Source organism: Scardinius erythrophthalmus (genome assembly GCF_964197995.2).
Source record: "Scardinius erythrophthalmus genome assembly, chromosome: 6".
Classification (NCBI taxonomy): domain Eukaryota; kingdom Metazoa; phylum Chordata; class Actinopteri; order Cypriniformes; family Leuciscidae; genus Scardinius; species Scardinius erythrophthalmus.
Genome location: NC_138226.1, coordinates 10,522,282 through 10,548,676, shown reverse-complemented (window position 1 = coordinate 10,548,676; position 26,395 = coordinate 10,522,282). Strand labels below are relative to the sequence as shown.

General features: G+C 38.3%; 1 protein-coding gene across 1 annotated transcript in view; it reads right to left on the bottom strand.

The window, feature by feature from the left end:
- erbb4b (erb-b2 receptor tyrosine kinase 4b) overlaps positions 1-26,395 on the bottom strand; it is a gene marked incomplete at its 3' end in the record, with an annotated part of 371,526 nt that overhangs the window by 120,537 nt on the left and 224,594 nt on the right. The window contains exon 3 of the mRNA XM_081368808.1: positions 15,306-15,492. Coding sequence (XP_081224934.1) covers positions 15,306-15,492 — 187 coding nt within the window. The remainder of the gene's footprint in view (positions 1-15,305; positions 15,493-26,395) is intronic.

The window sequence follows — 26,395 nt, the reverse complement described above, 5'->3', positions numbered from 1 at the left end:
CTGATTGACACTTCAGATATCAGAGCAGGACTCGGTTCACCCCACACCAGCACTGCAATGAGCTCTGTACCCGGGAGCTCCAGAGAGAGAGAGAGAGAGAGAGAGAGAGAGAGAGAGAGAGAGAGAGAGAGGGGGGAAAAACTCAAACAGAACAGCACCTGCATACAGATGACTGTACTGTGACCTATCTTAACCTCAGGGAAAGGTCAGCATTCCCCTGTTAGACTGCAAGGGAAAAAAGGAATGTCTTTGAACCCAACCTCTAAATCTCATAACAGCGTGAAAGACAATTTCAAATCAGTATTTGGTGTGACCACCCTTTGCATTTAAAACAGTTTTAAACATTAACAGCTCTGGGGTGTCTGCATTCTTCCTAAAATGACAAAAAAAAAAAAAATGTTGTAATAAATCAAATAAACAAATCAAATAAATTATAAGCATTAGAGCTGTTGTTATACCTTATTTTATATCAGAATTTTATAATAACATGTCTATTCTCAAACTTACTAAGTAATAGAAAGAATCCTTACGGCACTGTTATAGAACCAGAATCATTAAATCCCCTAGTTAAAGTGAATTTAAACAAAAAACTTTTCTAGGGCTAAACTTTGTTCTGCTACCAAAACTTGATATGACACAACATACCTTGTGTAACACATTATAAATGAGTTCATGCACAGTGCTGCAAATTGATGCAAGAGGGCTGGATGAGGAAATTCTCTGTATTTAGAAAAGTGATTTCAGATGTGCGCTGAAAATAAACAAAAGTCCAGGTGGGGAAGTGAGGGAGGAGTTTGGAGTATATTTAGCATCATGCATTCATCCGCATGGCAGACCCCACCTGACCAGCTCGAGCGCTTGGCAGGGCGGCCGTAGCCGCGACAGCAGGGGCTATTCATGTCCTATTACCCTCCACTGCATTCAGTACAGCCCCTGAGCCTCGTCCCTGTGAGCCACTATGCAAAAAATAAATACATTAATTATTAAGCCACAGAGGGAGACGGGTATGCTGCGGCAACCATCTCGCTGTGCCAGTTTAGCTGAAACACAAGAGCCGGCGCACACTCGATTTACCACTCCAGATGCACACCAGCTGCTTTCTGCGTCTCTAGCTCCTTCTGGTGTTTTCTATGTCACTGGGCATGTTTGGTGGTGTCGTCTGATGTGCCATGACTCCATGGTGGTCAGTTACGTTCACCTGCTTCTTCCTAGGTAACGACTCACTAGCCAATCAGGAGCAAGTAAAAGAGATTTGCATCATGGATGTTGCTGACAAATCTGCAGGAACTGCGTGGTGCTATCATGCCAATATGCCAAAACACCTGAGGAATGTTTCCAACATTCATGTTGAATCTATGTCCAACCCGGTATTAGCGAAGTGTACCTAAGAAAGTGTATGATTAACATGGTCCTAAACTGCTTGAAAACATAAACTAGTATATGCTAGTCTCTTCCGGACTAAATTACAAATAAGCTGCAATGTAGATTAGACTTCATGACAATAATCTGGCTACACAAGTCTATACAGTCTCCATCTGATCTATCGATCGTGTGACCAAACCAAAACCCCCAGTTTCAGCAGAACAAAGATTCTTTCACATTCCCTCTGAAATCCCGTTCTGTGATTGTCAGCAGAGGCAATTGACTTACCACTCTTAAATGTTTCATTAGCGTTTCCTGCTGCGGGCTTGATGAAACAATGCCAAATTTGAGGCGACAACAAGAACAGGAGGACTAGCGGATGTGGAGATGCCTTTTTATCAGTCTGTAGTGTCTGTATCCCTTGAAAGCTTAAAGGGATACTTCACCTCTGGGAAGATGAATGTGTATTTAAAATAGGTCATTTAAGTAGAAGAAATGTGAAGAAAATTTTGAATTTGGAGCTTTCTAGACTGAGAAAAGCCAGAAAATGTATTTTTGGCTTATGTGGATGAAAGACAACAACTCCCAGAATGCACTTGCTTCGCTGCCTTAGGAGGCCACGCCTACCGGTAAGAGTGCGCAGTTGTAAACAACAAAGCTAGCCTACGTGATGAGTTTGCGAGGGATTTAGAGATCGTCCAAAATGTCCGGGATTCGGCTTTTGCGTTCTACAGTCGCCATTCATTCATCATGTTTACTGTGGCGAGCAGGACGAGGCTGACGGCCGCGGGAGAACAGCGCGAGGCCGGTGGCGTCATTACTGAGACGCGCCGGGTCTCGTATCTCTCACGGAGGAGCGGGAATTTTTCTTAGCAATGGTAAAACGCACATCAACCGATCACTTGTTCAGCGTTCATGTAAACACTACATTTAAATTCACCAATCGGAATGAATTCAGTTAGATTGAAAGGTGTGCATGTAAACAATGAATGGCGACCGCAGAAAGCAAAAGCTGAATCCCGGACATTTTGAACGATCTCGCCCGCCGGACAAGTCCGGGAAAAGGAGGATGGTTACTTACTCAGCTTTCTCCTATTCAGCTTTCTCCACAGAACAAGAGCCTGCTAGCTTAGCTTCCAAAGAAAGACGGCTGACACTGTGTGTACATTCTGTGAGGGAGATCCCATCCTGTATGGGCGGGCTGAAAACATGCGGGACAGCTCCTCCTACTGGCTGTAGTCTTTAGCCTCTGGCCAGAAAATCCTCCGATGACGCAAAATGACGATTTTTGCGTCACCGGAGGATTTTTTCCAGACAAAAAATACATAAATCTCTTGTCTCAGGGGGATATGAGGGTGGAAAGCACGGTAATTCGAAAATACTACAGGTTTTCTACTAATACAAAGCTTAATGCTAAATCCTGAAGTAACCCTTTAAGTGTTTGTGTACGTATAGATGTGTCTGGCTGTGTTTGGACTCTGCTCTGCATGCTATTGATGCCAATGACACAGACTTTGGCTGGCATACACTGTGAAACCCAGCCAGAACAGCTGGCAAGCACAACACAGCACTGTTCAAACATCCACGACAGCGTTACACACCTGCCAGGAAACCTACTCGGCCCACCGACTTAAACTGATCAGGTCTATTGGGTGACTTTTTTATGTCTTTTCCTGCTTCACGCACCCCACAGACTTTGCTTTGGTTGCATTGTGTCGAATGGCCTGGTTTTTGACTCTGAAATAACGCTGCAGGGCTATAGAGGAAACGGTTTTGATTATTAATTGGCATAAAAATTCTTTGCACGCCTCACATTAACTTTTAATGAGGCCCAAGTCTGATATCTGAAGAGGCGGAGGGCTGAAACGGTTTGAAATGGACAGGCGAGCAGAGTTTGCAGCTTTCTGAGTGCTGCTGATACACATTGTGTCTGTGTATGTGTGTGTGTGTGTGCAGGACAAAGGTGAGGTGCGGGCACACTGCTCATCAGTGGCTGGAGTTCCTGCACTCCGGCTGGCCCTGAAGCCCCATGTGCTGCCAGTTCTGAATTATTCAACATCCACAGCCGCTCTACTTTTTTTTCAACCCTGTTTTTTGCTCCTCTTTTCTCTTGACTGTGAGCGTTAGCTTGCACTCAAAGCGACGCACGCATATAATCAAAGGCATAAGTGTACGGAGTCATTTATTATTATCGTGATGTACAGCCCTGGGTCATGGAACAGCTCTATTTGTGTCAAAAAGCTTGCACGAATCTGTGTTCGGGCTGGAGTGTAATGACTGATTTTGCAAAGGCTCGAATCAAATGGTAAAGTCAGGTGCTAACAACACCCTAGAGACTCTTTGACTCCATTAGCAGAGGCTTACGGGTAATGGAGACAAATGGGGGAAGCTAAAATGTGTGTATGTCAATGCTTTCTTAACACAGGAGCAAGCTGTCGACTAGCAGCAACACGCTAAAACACTAAAACAGGTAGAATGTTATTGTTAAATTTACAGTTTTGTCAGTTGAACATGTCCTTCCACTAAAGATAAAGCAACAAAGTTAGCAAAAAATGACATGATAAAGGCTTAAAAAGTCATCATTTTCACTTGCTAACCATTATTAACCTCTATCTCTTTCTTTGGTCAAATGCAAAAGGGGATATTTAAGGCACAATGTTTGAGCTTCTGTTTTCCATACAATGAAAATGGGTGAAGATTTAAACAGTTAGGCACCATAAAAGTTTAATAAAACATATTGAAAATAAAAATATATATTCCAAGCCTTATTAATACTTATTTTTATTTATTTACAAATGACATTTGAGTATAAATGACATTTAAGAGCACTACAGAAGGGAAGATTATCCAAGAATAATATCTTCAACTTCAGTCTGTTTCTCACAGATTTTCAGACAACTTATAATGACGTTTTTTGTTCTTTGTCCTGATTGGCAGAATAAATCACCATCCACGGGGAAAAAACGGGGAAAAAAAGCAGTTCAAACGGTCTTTGATGCATTCATTTAAAATAATGCAAAATAATACAGGGTTTCAACGACATGAGAGTGAATGATGTAAATGATGACAAAATGTCATTTTGGGGTGAACTATTTCTAGTGTGGTCAAACAATAGCGATCTCTACTAACCTGTTGCATTCATTAATAAACGAACACATCTCAATATCTCCCATCATCAAACTGTCAAAGATAAATCTTTTTCTACACTAATATGTTTTCCACCTGCCTCAGATTATATAACCGATCTGTGATGTGCTCCACTTTCTTTTTACAGTACACAGAACGCAGTGATGTTAATTGGCCGTTTTCTCTGGATGGTTCATGCAATTGAATTAACTATGAGGCCATTAAAAGCTATACACACATTAGAATAACTGGCTGTTGTCATGATGTTGGATTTACGTAAGATTCAATCCCTCATTGTATCCAAAGAGGAAAGTTATTGCCATTCTGCACACCTTTGTACACCTTACTGAATGGATTATGGGGGAAAATCTTGGAATTCTGTAGAATTCATTTAAATATATTAACAATAATTAAACAGTTGAAAGCATTTTGAAGTTTTTAATGTTGAATGACTTTTTACTTTCTCAGTTTATGTGTAGAGACAAACAATTCAAGGGCTCTGTGGCACTTCAAAACATTGTTCTGTGTGTTAAAGCACCTAGCATCTAAATTTCTGGTTCAACCAGTGGTGTAAAAATGACACACTTCACCTTTAAAGGGATAGTTCAAACTAGTGAGTAAATGACGGCAGACTATTCATGTTGTTCCAAACCTGCACGCAATTATTTCATCTGTGAAACTTTTTGTATAACTTTGTGAATGACAAACAATCCAATACCATGGAAATCTGCAGACTTGGTATGTTTTATATCATTATTCCTTTATGTATGTGTGAGCCCTTTTTTTTTTTACTGTGAAAAGTGGTGTTTGAAGCCAGGAGATATGTTTAATCATTCAGATTCTTAATGATGACACCAGATTCATTATTAATGGGCCTGGTTTCTCCAGTGATTGGTGTGGGCGAGGGGGTATTAGCACTAGCTCCACACTCTCTATTTGATCTCTGTGTAATTACAGCTTTTCTTTTTTCTCTCTTCCCAATTCACATTACAGGCTTTAAATACAGACAACTTTTAAAATGGATTCTTCCATTTTTTTACTCCACTTCCAAGGGCTTTGTTTCTCCTCAGCAGTTCTGTCATCCTTTCATCTCCATGGAAAAGGAAAGTACACTGCGAAATGTGTTCTGTATATACAAACACACTGCTGTCAGAAAGAGAAGCACATTTAATAGAGTTATAATATATTTCTAAAAGAGCATCTATGCAGTGAATAAGTCTCACGGCAGGTTTTACGGCTCAATGAAAAGTCATGAATCCCACATCTTTAATGGCTTTGATTACCGTCACACACTTTTCCTTTCCTTTGTGAGGGCAGAAGGGTCAAATCTTTCTAATGATTGTAATTTTAAAAGTCCTTCTGTGGTTAGACATCAATATTTCATTACATTCTTTTCTCACAGCTTACATAATTCCCAAAAGCTTTAATTAATGAGCTTGAAAACTTCTAAAAAAAATTAAGAAGTAAAAGCACAAAGAATATGCAAGTGGTAAATGTAAAAAAAAAAAAAAATGGCAACTGTCTTTTTCAAGACCTAATAAAGAAGCACTTGCTTGTGTTGTTGCAAATGAGCAGAATCATAATATTGTCGCTTTTAATGCTGTTTTTCCTAAATGCCATGCATGGAGAACATGTCCTGTCATTGACACCGTCCTTTCCACCTCTGTAACCTTGCGTTTGTGGTTTATGTCACTGGTTATTACTGCACTACAGCTGCGCCAAAAGATTAATAATACAGCCACATTCTAGATTTGCTGCAGTGCAACTGTTGTCCTTCAGAAGGAGGATCGCTCCCCTGTGCCTCAAACAGTGAAAAATCGAGTATGACACAAACGTAATTGCATGGGAAGTAATCAATTAGACACACAATTGGAAGTGACCCGGGGTCTGGAAGCCTCAGTGCGAAAGATGGAAATGAGTGTTGTGCAAGCACCAACAAAAGTAATTTTCTTTTTTCTCCTCCCGGATCCCTTTACACAGACTGCGCTGAGCTGAAAAAGAAACTTAACGGGTAAAGAGAGGGAGCAAAAGAGACAGACGTGTCTGAGGGAGTGATAGGCTGATCTCCTTTTCTCATTCTTTGTCTTTCATCTCCGGTGTGCTGTTCCAGACCGCTTTCATGAGACACTAAGCAGAACTCAATGAGGTTAATGCACGATCATTGAGATTTTCTCCTTGAACAGGTGCAGGTATATTGAAGCGTAAACATAAAGAGCTGCTATCATATGTACATGAATGTGTTATGTTTGGATGGGAAATACTAAAGTTGAGAGACTATTTACATATTGATTGCAGTTGTGAATAAATGTAATATTGCCACATGTTTTCCAACATTTGTCCTAGCTTTAGATTGTGCACTTCTAATATGCCCACACTCTACAAGAAGGTGAACTGGAATAACAAGAAGAGGAACTAACTGAATTATAATGCAAAGAAACAGGCAATACATGCCGGGAAGTTCTTCAACCCTGGTCCGCAATTTATTTATTGATTTTTTTAATTCAATAAGACATGCGTAAACTAAATGCTCATTTTTATCATAGGTGGCATCCATCCATCCATCCATCCATCCATCCATCCATCCATCCATCCATCCATCCATCCATCCATCCATCATTCATGACAAACTTTGCTTTTCTAGTTAAAAATTATTCATCATTCCTTACATTCAAATTTAAATTGTACTTCAACATCCTGTTTGCTGCCTCAATTCAAATTTGATTCAAATTCTGAATATTGGAATTTTAATGGCATTCTTGATTCAATTCTGAATAGTGCACACTTAATACATTATCTATGAAACAACAAGTGGAGGAAATATCATGTGAATCTGCAAGAAACAGCAAAGAGAAGTAGTAGAAGGTAGACAAAACCACAAAACACATGAGAGCAGTACCAGTAACTGTGCACATTCACAGTTCGCATTTTTGAAGTTACAGTGACAACGCACTTACGTATGTCAGTACATAAAGATCGCAGTATTCAAATGTCCTGTGTCAAAGTGTGCACTTAAGCATCTGTAAAATGTCTCTATCAATTCAAACCTACAGAAAAATAAAATAATATAGAAAAATAAAAATGCTTTAGAGCGAAGCTGAAAGTCACAAAATGGCATAAACCACACAAAAACCCACCATTTACTAATACAAAAAGCCTCTGATCAAGTTCATGTTAAAGACAGGCAGACAGTTGACAGAACAAACTATAAAAACCTAGCGTACAGTACAAAATTAGAACCTTGAGACAGCACAGACACAAACCTTGACAAAACAAAGTCCTCTTTCAAGATAATTTGTTCTAAAAGGCAGGAAAATAAATATAGCTTGCATGAAGGACAGGACGTTGAAGCCCATTTTCCACAGCTGAAAATAAGAATAATGAGCAGTGCTCCTACAATTCTGAGTGAGAGGCATTCAGAGATTCATGATAATATCATATAATACGTCTAATCAATGGTTGAATTATGAATTACAGCTCAAATGAGAATAAGCTTGGAAAGTAGAAGAGGAAAGTAAACGCTTAGTTGCAGCCAACCATATAATTATCATGATAAAGCTATTCTACAAAAATACCACAGTATGTTTGCAGTGATTTAGGAAACATGCTAAGTTCATATACTTTCTCCAAAAAACAATGCTACAGCCAGTTATTCTACTTTGAAATACCGTATGTGTTCCGTGTCAGAATGTCTGTTTTTATTTTGGTCTGTGTGATCCCAGCTTTTGCTAATCTACGCAAAAGTATTTCGACACCCTGGGTTGCCAGTTGGTGTGAAATACAGCGTATTGCAGCCATGGAAGCCAGCAAATAAACGAAGTCAGAGATCGCAGATTCTACCCGGCATCCATCTAAAAAACCTTTATGTCCACAGGCATATTAAAACGCAAATAAATCAAATCATCAACTTACAGTATAAGTAAGTGTATGGTGTATGGAGTCTGAGGAGGAGGGGGTGGGAGAAACAACCCTCTCCGATATTTTGAATTTGAACTGCTGTACCCATTTCAACCACCAGCTGTCAATATTACATACGGCACCGTTGACATTGATCGTTTTCTTTTAAAATTCTGGGAAGAGAAGAAAATAATGTGTAATAACCAAAAGCACTAATCAAGGGCAAAAAAAATATAAAGTGGGAGAAATAATACAGACAACAGAAAACTGCTGAAAAGGAAAAAGGAAACAGTTACATTTACACACTCATCTGTTCTTATGGAGGTTGTTATTATTGTGAGGTAATTACTGTCTAAGCTGCGTTTGCTGAAAGAAATGACAAGAAACAATGAGGTGCACAAATGTTGAGTAAAAAAAAAATGTTTGCCTGCATGGGCATGAACAAAACATTCTAATTCTTCTGAAAAGGACGATGGAGCGCCACTTTGAAATGTCAAAGAAAGGATGCGAAGTTTAACCTTTGCCTCAACAGTGGGTGAGGTATAATTGTGAGTGAGGTATAATTATTACAAATCACCTGCCTCTTGAGGCCTTTGAGGACACCGACACAAGACGACACAGCTCCTTCTGGACTGACAGTAGCAGATGGTAGCACTTTCTATAAAGCCTGTATACATGAAACATTACAATGCACATCCTAATCCATAACATCTTTCCATGAATAATTCTAACCAGAGCTATAATTCATGATTATATTGAGCTATTCATTCTTACACATTAAAGAGTAAAAATACAACAAAGGACATGGCATTTTGGGATGGGTATTAGCACACTAAAAAAAGATTTTAAAAAAGATACAAGCACGATATTATTTTATTATTATACATAATGTATTGTTAACTGTTGCAATTATTTATGAGAACATGCAATATATGAGATGTATTATATTTTATATTTATCTATTATTGTTGCTATTGGGCACACATACTACACACACACATAAACTGATTTAAAATATTTAAGCAAAAGCCACTATATGTAAAGGTTTTAAAGATCATGAGAAAAATTTATTCAGTCATGTGTGTCCAAACCTTTGACTCCCAGCATTTAATGCATTATACATACAGCGTTCATAGAAAGTGTTACCAATCAGACAGTAAAAAAAAAAATTTAAATAAAAAAATAAACATGGACGGTTGTTGCAGTGAGTTTGCTAGTGGGCAAATTACATCATATTGCGGATGCCAAATGAAAAGACACAGGAGATATAAAAAGCCTAAAAGTATTAAAAAGAAATAAAAAATAGAAAAAAATCCTAGCTGTTATTTCATGCAAAAATCCTTAATCAACAACATTCAAATAATTCAAATGCTATTCGAGGCGTAGTAAAGGTAGTGTTGTACCATTTTGCATTCAAACAAATAGTTGAAATAGCTCACTCCATTGACTCTGACTTAATAACCCAGCAGGGAGGACGTTTGAAAGCCAGTCACAAGGGAAGCCCGAGCACCACATCACTGTGTCGCCCACACACCACCTCTCAGAAAATCAATAGAGCAATATCAGAATATACCAGCGACAAATTGATTTTATCCAGGGCAATTTCTACCTCCGTGGATTTCAACTCTAGTAGCAGTGCCGACAGGCTGGTTTGATCAGATTCGGGATTAGACCCAGCGCAGTTAATAGCCTTTATTCTCTTAGATATCATTTATGGATGGTATTGATCACTTTACACATCTCTGGAGAACTGCTATGAGAGGAATGACATGATAACGTGACAGGGGATCAAAAGGCTCATAATGTAGGTCTGACAAGCTGATAGTCCTTGACGGAGAGCGAGAGAGATGTTGCCGGGCTCTGTTCCAGCTTTGATCTGTCTCAGGGTTACAGGCCGCTGACTGAGTTCAACATTTAGAAGACCAGTGTTGGGAGTAAGTGACTAAAAATAGATAGTTTCTTCCAAGTATTTCCAACAAGTAGTGACAAAATTTGATAAACCGTTACATTGCTCTATTTGTGTCACGACTCACGTCACCCATTGAATCCTGCAATTATTCGATTCATTTTAGTGAGTCAATTCATTTGGAAGTTTTATGTAAATGATGCCATCATTTACTCCCCCTTATGTTGTTGCAAACCTATGCATTTCTTTCTTCTGTGGAACACAAAAGAAGAATGACAGGGCATAAACAACACTAGACCCTGTTGAATTTCATTGCACCAGCAAAGAACACTTTGTTTCTCTCCAAATTATCTTCTTTCCACGGAACAAGGAAAGTCATGAAGGTTTGGTACTACATAAGGGTGGGTAATTAATGACAATTTTCACTTTTGGGTGAACTATCCTTGAAAGAACAATCTCGCTACAATTTCAAAGTCGCTTTCTTATTGCCGTGGAAGAAACATGCAGCTTCTTCAAGGCCAAAAATACTTCAATATACTGGGGTGCGATTTCTCATTTTTCTCAGTTATTTTGCTTTATTTACAGATTCAATCATAGGCTTGATCTTACATAGTAGAACACGTTCGCACATGCACACTCTTCAGAAACGGTGCTTTAAATCTCTTGACAAACTAAAAGACGTAAATGACATTTGTATGTATTCTAAATAAAAGACACAGGTTGTACTGAATGTCAGCTTGGTAATTTTGCTCAAGATAAGGATTTATTAAGTCCACATGTCATGCAAACTAAAACGATGGTTTCGGGAAACACAGACTCGTTGAATTATGCTGATAACGACGGAACTTGCGAACATAGTTGGCTAACGATGCTTTTGGGAAACGCACCCCTGCTCAATGAAAGCACGAGAAAGAGGGCAGTGAAAAGTAAATTTCACAAAGACTTCGGTGAACAAGAAAAGAATGAATGGGTAACACTTTAATTTAAGGTGACATATAGTTACAAGTTACTTTACGTCAGTAAAAGTAAATTATGCATATTTACAACTAACCCTAAACCAAACCCTAACCATAACTCTACAGTAAGCACATGTAGTTAATTAATACTACTCAGTAATTATTTGAGTAAGTACAATGTAACTAAGTCACCTTAAAATAAAGTGTAACCACTGAATGTATGTAGAAAGAGAGATGATGAGAGAGTGTGAGTAAACGAGAGAGCAGAGCTTCTCCGTTGTCTCCTTCCTTGTGGGCATGGCTGGGATTTCAAACGTTCCTTAACTCCAGCGTTGTTCCGTGTTAGTCTGCCAAAGACAAGGGATCACACTCCTCTGGGAGCACCTGGTCTTCTCGACGTTCCTAAACACTGTCATCTTCCAAGAATACAGCATTAAATGAAGCACAGTTAGGCTTTAAGTGATGTCAGCATTGCAATGTGGCATTTGGGTTATGTACGCTGAGTCGAGTGGACTGGGGACAGAGTAAGTGGAACAATACACACGGCTTAAATTATTTACCCGGTCTGCTATGCCATGTCTCTCTCTGCTCCATTTCCTTTGCCTAGCCACAGCAAGTGAATGAAGGTGTTTTCTGGACCAGAAACATTGTTCCATAAGAGACAGACAGTGTTCCCGAACCATTTACGTTCACTAGGTTAAATACCTAGCCAGATTTCACATCGTAATCGGCCCTTTTGCAGTGATACAGACTAAAGCAATTTCAATGCAATGTGAAAAAACAAACAAAAAACAAGTGCAGCTCTTTCTACCCTTGTCTGCCACAGGTCACAAACAGTCCCACAGTGTCCCAAAATAGTCCCACCTCAAACTTATACCATTCATCATGCATAAAAAAAAACAGTCAAACAAACCAGAAGGAAATAAACTAGAAATGGCTTGTAGTCGCCTCCTCATTTTAAGTTGGGATACATTTACATTTATACATTTTCCAGACACTATCATCCAAAGCAATTTACATTGCATTCAAGACATTTTTTTTTATCAGTTTATGCTTATGCACTAAAGTTTAAGCTGCAGAGAATTACTGTACAAAAAGTTTGGGGCAAGTATGATGTTTTTGAAAGAAATGAATACTTTTATTCAGCAAAGTATGGATAAAATGTAAGTAAAGACTTTTACACTGTTACAAAAAAATCTGTTTCAAATAAATGCTGTACTTTTGAACTTTCTTCTCATCAAGTGAAGAATCCTAAGAAAAAATAATACTTTTTTTTTCCCAAAAAAGTTTGTATCACAGCACAGCTGTTTTCAGCTTTGCTTTCAAAGGAATAAATTACATTTTAATTAATTACATAAATTACATTGAATAAATTAATTGAATAAATTAGATTTTATATATATACATACATACATACAATATATAAAAAAATATAACATTTAGGTTCATTTATATATATATATATAATTATTATTATTATTTTTTTTTTTTGTAATGTATCATTTGTTCAACAGGGTCATGGATTTGATTCAATGTGATAACTCAAACTAATAAGATGTATACTGTAAACTGCTGTTGATAACAATATTTGAAAAATAAATACATGCAGATGAAAATGGTCTTAGTCCTTAGTGGATTGAAAAGAAAGTAAGTGGCACTGCTCACAATTTAGAGCCCAAACCTTCTTCTTCGGCATGACAAGAACACTGCATCCTGGTTCCTCACACTAAAGGCTAACTGGTAATCGCCACTGATTAATGCTGGTTAAGATTACTAGTTTGATCGTAAACAGTTCTGGTCCTGTTAAGTATCATGGTCACAGTGTGACGGTACTAAAAGTACAGACGTAATTACTACCACCTCCAACAACTATTACAGTCTGTGCCATTAAGAAGAAACATACTATTAATTTGCCAAATAAGACAAAAGTGGAGCATGGTAAATGTCAGGCCCATGCACTTATACTAGTGCTATCAGCCAATCAGAAGGAAGCGGAGCTGTTGTGTAACACAAATGATCAGGTACTGTGAAGAAGAGACATATCCAACTGGCCCTGGTAGGGAAGCAGAAAGAACAGACACACTTACAAAATCCCCCCAACTCATCCCGGTTTTGATGAGACATGCGTTTGAATTTAGCTACTGATTCAAAATAACAATTCAGAAACCTCTGAATGAGAATATACTGCATGTATGTATGTCCTTTCAGTGAAATGAACAACATTTTAACGAACTCGAACTGAACATATTGAAGAATATTTAATAGGCACCACACAATAGGTGTGGTACAAAGAGCAGAGCTGTTGAAAAAAGGTCCTTCACAGACAAACCACAGTAATTAGAGTAATGAATGGACAGGACATTTACCCTTATGTCTTTATTCCTCATCTAAATGTGAAATACATAATTCTCTCTTCCTCATAAGAAAAAAGAGCAATCATATAATGAAAAAAACGTAGTGTAAATCAAAATAATGTATATTTGTACAAATATACATGATTCTCACACACTGCTTGGTGAGTAATATACACACACACACACACACAGTATATAATTACATTTTAAAATATATTCAAATTAGAAACAGTTATTTTATATTGCCAGAATGTTTCACAATATTATTGTTTTATGTTTTTGTTTTTTTTCAACCAATGACATGCCCCCTTGGTGACCATGGCTGGGTTTCCCGATAATGTTGTCTCTTAGCGCGCTACGAAGACTCTTAAGGTATAACTTAACTGAAGGTATACCATTTCTAGGCGTGTTCCCCGAACCATACCTTAGGAAGCTGCTTAAGATATACCTTCTTACGTGCGATGTTACCCGGTGCTGTTCGTGGCGATGGTGCTGAATTGTTTGATATCGATGGCTCGAGAATCAATTATTCTCTCTTGCAGGGGCTGTTTATGTGAGAAAGCGGTGTTCTTTATAAAAGAAGCACTTCAGAAATAGTTGAAAATGCATTTATTAGGACTCTAAAATAAAAATAATCCAAATTATAATAGCCTATAAGAGCCTAGTCTACATATTTTTAAATTGTATCATATATTGCTGCCATAATAACCATTTCAAATTTTTATGTGCTTTCTTCTCTTTCCCATTTTTGTTCGCTGAGGTGGTGCTGCGATGAAATATTGTTCTTGTAAATACTTTCCAGCATTTCAGTAATAAAAGTTTACATCTAACGTACGGTGCTGTGCAGTGATCAAAAGGGATTTAAACAGTGGATTAGCAAGAATGAATTAAATTAATCAAAGGTGGGAGTAAAAACATTGTTACAAAAAAAATCTATAAACACTGATTGTTAAAAACTTCATATTCATTAAAGAATCCCAAGAAAATACAATTTAGGGAAATACATGCTTCCAGAGTATTTTTTTGAATGTTTACAAATATAGCTTAAATGAATGTAGGCTTTACTGTGCTACAGCAGACTTTATTGTACTAAGTAAACACTATTCAGTGTAGACTCTCTGGCGCTTTCAAGAAGATTAGCCTTTACCACTCCCGCAAAACTGACAGATCTAAACTATAATAAAGCCTCGGTTCATATCAGAGCAGCGCCATCATCAAGCAGGTCAAGCTCCAGCGTTCCCCAAACCTCTCTCACTGAGTTTTATGGATCCAATTCCAGGTGCAGATATTTAGCTGTATTTCACTGCCAGCGTCGGTCCTCATCCATCCACCAGTTAGAAAACCAGCTAAGTCATTTCTGATGGAAGTTGTGTGAAATCAATTTAGTATGATATCCATATTCATAAATCCTCCCCCTCTCGTTTCTCAGAGAGAGATCAGAAAGAACTCGCCAACTTCACAAAGGCCTCGACCAGTGAAATTTACTCTGTGTGATTGTATACGACAGACGCAGTTATTGATGTTGTAATGAGTGATTTCAGCAGGGATCATTGTATTAAAGTGGATATCAAAAAACCACAAACCATCTTAAACAAAGAATTTATGCTCAATCAAGGACATTCACAAAAGAGAAGCAAGACGGGGAATGAGGAAAAAAAATGAACACACGAGTCATGCGACCTGTGGGCTCGAAGGCTCATATTGTACCTGTGAGGTTCTTAAGGCCAAGCTGACGGAGACCGAAGTTGCCGTCTCTGCGGTAGTTGAGGAATACAGCCAGGGCGTAGCGGTCTTCATACAGCCTGGTGCCACGGATGATGCGAAGATTCTCCAGGGGCAGATACTCAAACTGGTTTAGAGCCACAAGCACATAGCCCGTCACCTCACGAATGGACTGCAGACAGAAGCACAAAAGCACAAATATCAATCAACAAATATTAACCAATCAATCAACTGGAACTTCTGGAAATAAATTAGATGAAAAAAAAAAAAAAATCAGATTTAGAGCAAAACAAATACATATTAAACATTGCACGGAGGTGGTTACAGTACACACCACACTATTATGTAGGGGGGAAAAACAACTTTTTTTTTAATTGATGTCCGATCAAAAGTAATAGAGTATGAGAGTGGTGTGGAGTAGAGAAAAGAGAAAATTTTCTTCAATCACTCTGATACTGAACTGCTATATCAATTGTATAATGACCCATAACGCTGTTGCATGTTAGAAATGATTCTTAACTTGTTAAATATAGTGTTAATAGGCATTTAGCAATCGGAAAGAAAGTAAAATCAATGAATTTATCAGGGTCAATTATCTTGTCAAACTATTCGGACGGGACTAGTTTTCCAGGAGAATGTTAGAGAAATTCGTGTTTCACAGAAAGACTTTGCGATTTTAATCGTCTGTTTTTCCTCACACAACCTTTGTAAAAATTCCAGGGCAAATGACCTACTGTCTTATAGGTTAACTCAACGGTCATCTGAGAAATCTAATCTTGTCTGTGATTGCTGACGTATTTTGACCAACTTGAGCTACCGTTTGTGCACCAATCTTTGGGATGCTTTCATTTCAATTCGGATGGTATCCGATGAAAAAATAAATAAATAAATCTATTAATAAATAGAGCCAAATCACAGAAAAGAATTAATATCAGTGTCAGGTGTGATACTTGTCTAGATTTAGATGCTCTCTTATGTGGGTTTATTATAAACAGCCACTTCTCGTAAAGTTGACTTAAAAAGGGTTTTTATAATAAATTAAAATAATATCAATAAATAATAAATTAAAAGACATACTTCATACGTGATGCACATGACCTTGTGTAATGCCCACATCTAGAAAACACACACTCAGATTTTAGTCCGGTCTGAATCGGTACATAAAATCACAAACGTCGAGTGATAAAAACTGTAACTCAAACGTCGTTTAGAAAACTAGTCCTGTCCGTATAGGGCTTACTTCTTGAAAATACATTTATGAAAAAGAGCCTCTTCCCCTATGATCCTGCTGAAATATGTTTATGTCTCAATTATAAAGGTGAAATCTAAAGTGGTTGTGATGTAAAGTTAAGGGTAGAGTCACCTCAGGCCTCTAGGCTCATCATACATTCATTAGCTGAAGTGTTGGGAGTGGACAACAGTAGGACAAAATAAGCCAGAGGGTCTTTGCTCTCTCTTTCTCTGTCTTGTTCTTTTTTATTATCTCTCTCTCTCTCTACCCTCTACTAGACAGATAATGATCACGGGGATGACTCAAACCCATCCAACCACATCCGTGAGACCCTCGCCGTGACATACTGGTGCCTTCACCATGCCTGTCATTAAGGCAGACACAGTTTCATTCATTCTGACAGAGCGCCTCCTGCTGTGAATGATGACACTAAATGTGTGTGTGTGTGTGTTGGGGGCCAGAAGTAGCCTTGAGGAAGTGCTAACAGCGGGGAGTGCTCTCACTGACAGCCGTCAGTTAGCGTGAGCTTCATCTCGGGACCCATGCAGTGTGACAGGGCCGGTCCTGCTGCTGTCATCGTCCGCCATGTCCGGCTAATGGGCAGAGACGTGAGCTCTTTTTAGCAGCAGCGCTAGAAGGCCAGTCAGAGCCTCAGTCATTTATCTGGGCTAATGAACTGTTCTAATAGCTGCAGGGACATTGCAGGAAGCACTTCCTGTGCGTGTACGTGGGGTATCACTGATGTGCGCTGTGAGGATTGTGTCAAGTGGGGCGACAGGACTTCCGACGAGAAGGTACGGAGAGCGGACCAGCTGGAAATGGCATCACAGCTGTAAGCAGTATCAGTGCTACTTCGGTACACGCTGTACAAAGACGAGATCGCTTTTTTTCTATAACTCTGATACTACTTCAAGAGCACAACATATTAACAGGACATAATGCAATTGTATGTTAGGATGAATTTTGTACTTTTTTTTAACAGTGTCTGGGCCTTTTTTATTTTAAAAAAGGGAGACGCAGGAGAAGTGGAATGAAAAAAGATCAAAAATTACTTTTTTAACTTGAGTGCCACAAAAAGATGCTGCAAATGATGAGAGATGTGAGTGGAATGGTCAAACACATCTGTCTGGTACATGTTTTCTATATACTGTATATCAATTATAAATGTATGTCAGTTACACTTAATTTTCCTGGATAAATAAACATTACATCAAAAAGAGAGAACAAATACAAATCTTTTTTTTTTTTTTTTTTGCTATAACTATGTAAATTTCTATTTATTAAAACCAAGTATACATTTCAAGTTAGTGTTTTTACGCATTTGTACATTTCCAAAATAATACCTAAATGCAGTAGCAATTGAAACAATATACAATATATTATTTGTGAACTAATGTTCAACTTTTCTTTTTAATAGTCAACTCTTTTTCAGCGGCCATCAAGCTTGTACACACTGGTCACAGACATGAAGATGTACATTTCATTTCCCCAATCTGATTGCTCACTAAAAAAAAACAAATGGTCATGTTTTCAGCCCATTTCAAGTTTGATTTTGACATGACACAAAGTGAGTTGTTTACTTACTTTTTAATTAGTCTTCCCATTAACGCCATCATTAACTTCTTTCAGGCTGATGAGAATGGTACAAAAGAGGCGGGATTTATCGCACAAACCAATCATATCAAATCATAACAGATCATATCCAATCATAGCGCGATGGAGGCATTGCCTCCTCTTGCGTGACTTTCCCCCATTCATTCCCCATCAAACCCACCGCACAAGAGGAGGCGCACCTCCCGCTGTAACTTCACCTGCGGGTGTCGCTGTTGGACACTGTTACTTTATAAAAACTACTGACTTCTATACTTTTTAATGTCACATTTTGTAATATTTTTGCGCTGTTTTATTTGATGTAATACAGATTATTTTCACATCCAGTTTTTTGAGGAGATACTGCCTCCCTTGCCTCCTCAGAGGAAACGCCCCTGTCTAATAGGGATGACCAATATACTATAAAAAAGAGTAAAAAAAAAAATGTAAACTTAGTTTCTTTTACCGCTGAGCGAGGAGCAGAAAACGTAATAAACTCCACTACTGCACTCACATTCTCTGATCCCGTCACGGCATCTGAATTTGGATGAAAGCACGAATACTGGCCAAGCCTTTGACCTTGCTGTGGTCCCTCCATTTCCTCTTCCTCTCCTTACGGCCAACAAAAAGCCACTGCACTTGCCACATCCTGCCAACAACCCCTTCGCCCCTGGCCATCGGGAACTAAACCCATCCCAGTTACCTAGCAACCTCTGGAACCTGCTGCTGTCTAAAAGACATGAGAGAGGGGGAAAGTAGAGGGTGGAAGAAAAAAAAAAAACAGCAACATCTTTGTTGTACTTCTCCTAATTTAATTAAAGGATTACTTTGCGGAGATTTTCCACACAGCCTATTTGGCTTCCCGCACTTGCTTTCCATCACCATTTAATTCCTCTTTCTCAAACTAATTTGTTATTTTCAAGCCAGTGGATCGATACTTCCCAGAGTGGAGAAGAGAGCAGAGGAGAGGGATAGAAAGGGGTCCTCTTTCTTCTTGCTGTTTGCTCAATAATGAATCACATATATAAATAAGGTAAACACCTTTTTGTGATTACAAGTGTAGTTTAAAGCTAATGACGTGACATCAATGAGGAGCACTTTCCACCTGTTGTTAAACATAACATATCCAACCTGAGCTGGATAGAGATCAATGGACACACAAAGCAACAGTTCTTTCAGCTACAACATCTATGGTCTCTTCACCTCTAATGTAAGGGCACAGTTAAGGCTCTGGGGTCAAGTTCAGCTGTAACACAAGGATGACTGCCCCTGCATCTTTGTTCGGGACGTCTGTGTTCATTTGTAAGAACTTTCAACCTATTTGTTTCTGTTGTATTTGGAGTAAGAATTTTTTGTGTTACGAGGCGGTCAATCCTCAACAGAGTGAAAAACAAACCCTAAAATTTTGGAGGCAATTCAAACTTACAGCTCCTCTGACTTCAAAGTTAAATTTAAAGTTAAATTCATGTCAAAAAAATTTAAAAAAATAGTTAAAAGACTGCGAGTCATGGTTATATATTTGTAGATCAAAACAGTTCATCTTCAGAAAAAAAAAAGTTTTGTTGTTTGTTGTTGCAAAGACAGAGATATATATCAAAAGTTTGGGGTCGGTGTAATGATTCCACCGGAGGGTGAACTAAAAAATGTCTTTCAAAAAACAAACAAACGCATTTTATACATATCCTCTCTCAGCATTTCTACATATCCTATCTGCTGTACTTATAAACTGACAACAGACACTAAAGATGCTTTTAGAAGCCAATGAGAGAGACTCTTATAGAGGTGGTCTAATAGAGCACTTACAGATACACCCAGCGCTAGGGGCCATTTGAGGCCTTAATATGATGCCTGTTAAAGGTAACAGTCCTGATAAAGCCAATCTATAAATACAGCCCATGTGGTGTGCGGAGAGAGCGGGAGATATGGGAGCCCTGATGTTGGCTTTGGAAGCTCAGATGACAGTGGTCCACTTAAAGCTCTTGTGATACTTGACAGGAGAAGGACATCTAAGTTTTGAGTGCTGGTAAAGCTACCATTATATGGACTAGAAAGAGATTTTAAGATTTGGGAACAGAGACCAGATTGTCTGAAATAAGCCTACATTACAATACCATTCAAATTACAGCATGGATTCTGAAAGGTCTCTTTTGATTCTAAAAATATGTTCAGTTATAACGTTTATCTCCACCATTTAAAGAATTACTGAATGTGTTTCTGCATGTGGTAAAATATAGTGTGCAAAAGTCTCAACAGTTTAGTTTATTCACCCAAGGCCTTCCATTCAAACGCAGTCAAAGAAAACAGCAGTGAACAAAGTAAAGGAGAAAGATATGGACAGATTCTCTAGATTTCCAGGGATTCTCTCTTTTCTCAGCGGTAGAGTGTCGGAAAAGAGGAAGTGTGCCGCGAAAACAAAACCCCCTTTCACTCCCCGAGACGTGCTCAGTGTGGAAATAAACTCCTGCAATTCACAAACAAGAGTGGAATGGAGAGAAAAACCGGGATGAGGAGAGAGAAAGACTGATGGAGAGATGAGGATGAGGAGAACGACAGGGCTGCAGTCGAGTGGATCATAGTTGGTCCTCTGTATATTTTAATGCATAATTAATACTCCACCTGTTCCAGTTCAGAGAAGACAACAGAGGGGTTGAGAATGAGAGAGGAGGAGGAGGACAGACTAGACAAAGAGAGATTGAGAGAGATTTAAAAGAGAGTGTAAACATATAGCAACACCATGGCCCTGTGTATACCATTATGCTAATTAGCACTCATTTACATACATATAGATCTTGTTGTGTCTTTCGGAAGAGTGGGCGGAGACATACATAGAGGTTTCGGTGTTTGGATCACTGAGTGTCCTTATGCTAATGCATTATATCCTTAAAAAATAATACAGGCACAGCATCTCTGCTACATTTCTATACAGTTTTATAATGAGGACATATTTATCATTATTATGCAAATACTTGTTCTGATTATTATAATTACTTATTAGCAGAGTTGCTAGTCAACATTCATTAGCAAAGTTCTTTGAATCAAACATGCAGGTGGCACTTTCCATGCAGCTGGTGTCATACTTTTTTAAAGGCATATAGAGGTGAAAAACTTTTTTTGTAAGAAACTACCAGAAACTTACTAGTAACTAGTTTGAAACACATCAAATGTCTGTATCCCTCTGCCATCCCATCCCACCTCAAATATCTTGACCTTCTCTGTATCGAACAGTGAATGTAATACTATATGACATAATCATGAAAAAAATCAATGTAACAAAAAGGCTCCATGCCCAATATTGTGTGCAACTCTGTTACTATAAAGTTAAAATATAAAATATTATAGTTTTCATTGAATATAGAATATCAAATAAAGTTTTCATTGAAATTTCACTGATTATTTGTTGAAAAAGACAAAAATAATAACTCTTGGCCCTAATTTATATTTTGTTATTACATTCACAAATCATATATCTCCATGTTATACTCTGGTTGAGAATGTAGAAAATAAAAATACCAGTGCTGAATGACATTTTCATGCCATTTTTTTGTTAACAGTTGTTGAAAAACATTACTGTGGAGTTTCCCGCAACTTATGCTAAAGTGTCACAGCAAAAAAAAAAAAAAAAAAGGGGGGGGGGGTTTAGTTGTAAAGGAATCGATAAAGAACAATTGTTAATTGGAAATCCTTATGCGTCCCATACCGAAAACTATATGTGTAGCCGCAGCTAAGGGAAGATTTGTCATGCTCCAGAGTTATGCAGTCCTAAATCCTCTCCTGCTCCATTTTTACCCTTTATTTCTCTCCTTTAAGTTTACTTCAAATAGTGACACTTGAAATACATAATGCTTATGTCGATATTTTGATCTCACAAAGATGCGTCTGATGTGTTTCATCTCACCCTTCAACCAGAAAAGAAGGACGTTCTATCCTGAACAAACTAAACAAAAGTACAATCAAAGGAACTAAAATCCCCTTTTTCTTTTCTTCACAAAGACCCTATTTTATGAATGAGAATTTCAAATGTAAACAAGCTTTTGAGCGACATTAAACCAATTACCTTCTTTATTATAACTTCTTTGCGGATATCCCTGTCACCATAAGAACATACAGCATGTCATTTGCCTAATCTGTGTGGACTGACGGAGACGCCAGACTGCCACTGCGAAAGGAATTGTGAATGAGAGGCGCAGCACAGCGCTCTGTTTGATTCTCATTGGCTTAGACAGTGCAACAAACACGTCAGGCTCGTTGATAAGCAAAGCCTGCAGGATATGTTGATTACCACAAAACATTCTGTGACAGCAAATATTTGAAACTTAGGCACAGACATGACAGACAGGAAGGTGTTCTCTGTAATTTCATATGCATGCTAAAGAAATGGATTGCTGTGTTTTGGAATATTTCCTTGCTGCTTGTGCAGCCATATTCTGAGATAAACATGCTCATACCAGTTCTATTTGAGAAGCCCAGATACTGCAAGTGCCTTGACTCATTTTGTGAGACAACAGAACATGGTGACAAACAATAAAACATTGTCTCACAATGATGTGAGCAGATAAAAAAAAAAAAAAAAAAAAAAACAGGCAATATTGATTTGAGTTAAAACTTTTAAACGGTAAAAAAAAGAGACAATAAACTAAGAATAAACTGTATTAGGCATAAAATTATTTCTATAAGTTAAATGTGTAAGAATAAATAAGCCAAGGTGATATGCATTTGGTAAAACTTTAGATTTGGGAACACTATTCCCCATTAACTAGTTGCTTATTAGTATGCATATTACTAGCATATTGACAGTTTATATATATACTATATGTATACACAGTACTGTGCAAAAGTCTTAAGCATGTTAATATCCTAATATCCTTAGTAACATGATTACATGAAGAAACAGAAAAAACTGAGACAAACTAAATCCAGAAGAACTGAGGGAACGTCTCCGAGATGCTTGAAGAAACCTCCCTGCAAAGCTACAGTACTGTAAAAAGCACTGGCACTTGTGTTAAAATGCTGTAAAGTGAGAATGCTTTCAAAAATAAAATCACAAATTGAATTTATTTATGATTTAACTTCTATTAACTAATTCAAATCAATATATGGTGTAACGACCCCTTGCGTTTAAAACGGCTTTTGTCCAGGTACACTTGCGCATAGTTTTTCAAGTAGCTTTGCAGGGAGGTTTCTTCAAGCATCTTGGAGACCTTCCCGCAGTTCTTCTGGATTTAGTCTGTCTCAGTTTTTTCTGTTTCTTCATATAATCACAGATTCTCGATGATGGTGAGGTCAGATCATACTGGCTGTGGGGGGGTATTAACATGCCTAAGACTTTTGAACAGTACTATATATATATATATATATATATATATATATATATATATATATATAAGCACATATTAATGCCTTATTCTGCATGACCATATTCTTGATCCCTCAACCCTACCCAATACCTAAACATAACCAACACAACTACCGTACTTACTATCAATAAGCAGTAATGTAAAAGTAGGTGTTTATTGAAGGAAAACTTTTAGTGAATAAGTGTTTCCTAATCTAAAGTTTTACCAATAATGCATATCACTTCAGCTTATTTATTCTTACACATCTAACTTGTAGAAAGAATTTTATGCTTATAGTTAAGTAATCAAAGTTTATTACTGCATTTTTTGTGCATATGGCAATGGGAAATGCAATATCACTTAAAGACATTTCTCATATTTTCAATCCACAATATGTATGATTAGCCTACACACTATCGGAAACAACCGCATTTGTTGTAAAACACCATATTTACGCTTTAATAGCTACACCTCCAGCGGGATCAACCTGTCATTTTAGAGAAGCGAGAGTAGGATGACATGTTTTGAAGGTGGAGTGAGCTGTTGTTAAAAGCTGACAGCACTGTAAACAGTTCCTAAAGCAATCCTTCCTATTCCTTCGCACTGCTGCAATGGACTACTATCTCACACAGAGTAGACGCCACAGGAGCAGACAACAGCCCACCGCTACAATGATGTCACCGATCATTAATGGAGCTTTGGGTTTTGTTTTAGCAAACATGCATTTTTAAACCATCTGGCTCAGCAGAGTGTTGATGCTCCAGTGTGATATCTTTATATTTCACCGCCTGAAATATGTTTGGGAAACATGTCTGGCACAGGAGTGCTCCATCTGTGTGCACACAGACGCTGGTTTTGAGATACAGAACAAGCTTTTTCCAGTTGTATTGATACATATGCCTAATGGAAAATAAATAAATACATGTTTAAAACATATGGTACGTGAAAGGAAGAAGGTTTTTAAATGATCCAGATATTGATTTTTTTAATGAATAGATCAATCGTTAACCTGTGTGAAAGCATATCCAATGCAGCCCGCCCTGTAAATATCACTTTACACTTTGTTAAGTAAATAGACTACTTTTGGAACAGAACGCATTTTGATGTCCACTGCTCTGCTTTTTATATGACACGTAAATATTGTGCTCCTGTACTGTACGTGTTTTACGGCATCTCTCTGTGTTTTATATGTGACCCCTTCTGGTTCTACTCTCACCGCTCCGAGCGAAATTCAAACCGAACCGGCATTTCTGGCATGTGAGGCGGGCACGTTAACAAGGACACTAAAGACCGCAGCCTCTGCGCCTCTTGAGATCAGGGGAGTGAGGTTTACCCACACAGCTCTTACTATCTGGCCTCCGTTACACTTACCCTCCTAAACCTCACTCCCATTCGGGTCACACCGATTTGAGAGGCGTACAAGCGATAGACGCTAGAAGCTGCGTTCTTTAGCATCCTTGTTAGCACGCCCATCTCCCATGCCGGAAACACTGGTTCGAATCCTGCTCGGAGCGGGGCAAGTACACGCGCACACCTTTTACTTCGCCAGGGACCAACGGTAGTACAAAGGTGTTTCGAACTCCTAAAACAACTCCAAACGAAGTTCATTTTGGCTTGATTTTGTTCAAAATAACGTCACATCAGTTCGTTCTTTGATTTCGCTTGACGTATATCAGGGCCTATATACTTCATATAAACGTATAGCTCACCAGTATAGTCTGAATCATGAACACATGACTCTTATGAGTTGGTTCTTTTTAATGATTTTTTTTTTCCGTTTTATAAACAAAGTTCGGGAGGAGCACGTTCAAATAATCAATCAATCAATCAACTCGTCATCAAACAATTACCATGTCTACTCTATCAGCATGAGAGGAAGTATATATATTCACTCTGTCAACTCACCTAACATTCCTTGACAGTTTTCAGCAGCCCTCCACCACCCCGACTCCTCACTCTTGGCTTGTTCTTTCACAGCCAGGAATACGGGGGGAGTACTCTGGCTTCGGGCCGAATACCGAGCCCGGAGCCCTCTCCTCGGACAGCACGCCAAATACGCATTTATTCTATCTGACTTATTTGTAAGTGTGAACTCGTGAAATGAATCAAGAGTGATCCGTCAAGTCCAATTCCCACATCTAATGATTCTAATGATCCGGTTATTTTATGAGCAGTTCAAAAAGACCAGGTTCAATCAATCTGAAACACTGCCTACATAATGGATATTCTAAAAGAAATACACCCAACTGAATCTAAATTGAATTGAGAGCTGTGATACTATACACATAGGTAAGTCCAATGACATACTTTCTCATGATTCTGCTGTAATAGGCAGATCAAAAGGTTTTGGAATAGAGACATTATGTACTGTGTATCTGCACTACGTGTGCGCTCTGCACAATTGTTCAGGATAATAATCAGTTTAAGCAGAAACAGCATTCTGGAGAGGCTCTCCAATAGCACGGTCATGCAGGTTTACACTGCACAACATCAGGAAGATCAGGCCCTTCTGACTTTGAACATGTGCAATCAAACCTCTACAAATGATCCAGAAGGCAGCAGCACGACTGGTCTTCAATGAGCCCAAGTTAGAGACAATGACATCAAGTTCAAGACATTGATGCTTGCGTACAGAACAACCATGGGCTCTACATCCCCTCCAGCGCCTCATGGTACGTACGAGGCACAGAATCACTAAAGAATGTTTTCGTTCACTGTTCCCAAACAATATTCAAGAAACAGCCGAAAACTCATCTCTTCATGAGCAACTGCATCCTGCTAATAATAAAAAAAAATAATAATTCTATGCTTACAATATTCCTCCATCCATTGTGCTCTAGATTGGACTATTCTGAACTGTGTCTGAAACTTTGTATTACTAGCACTTCTAATGTTTATGCCTCTTTAAGATGATTTGCTTG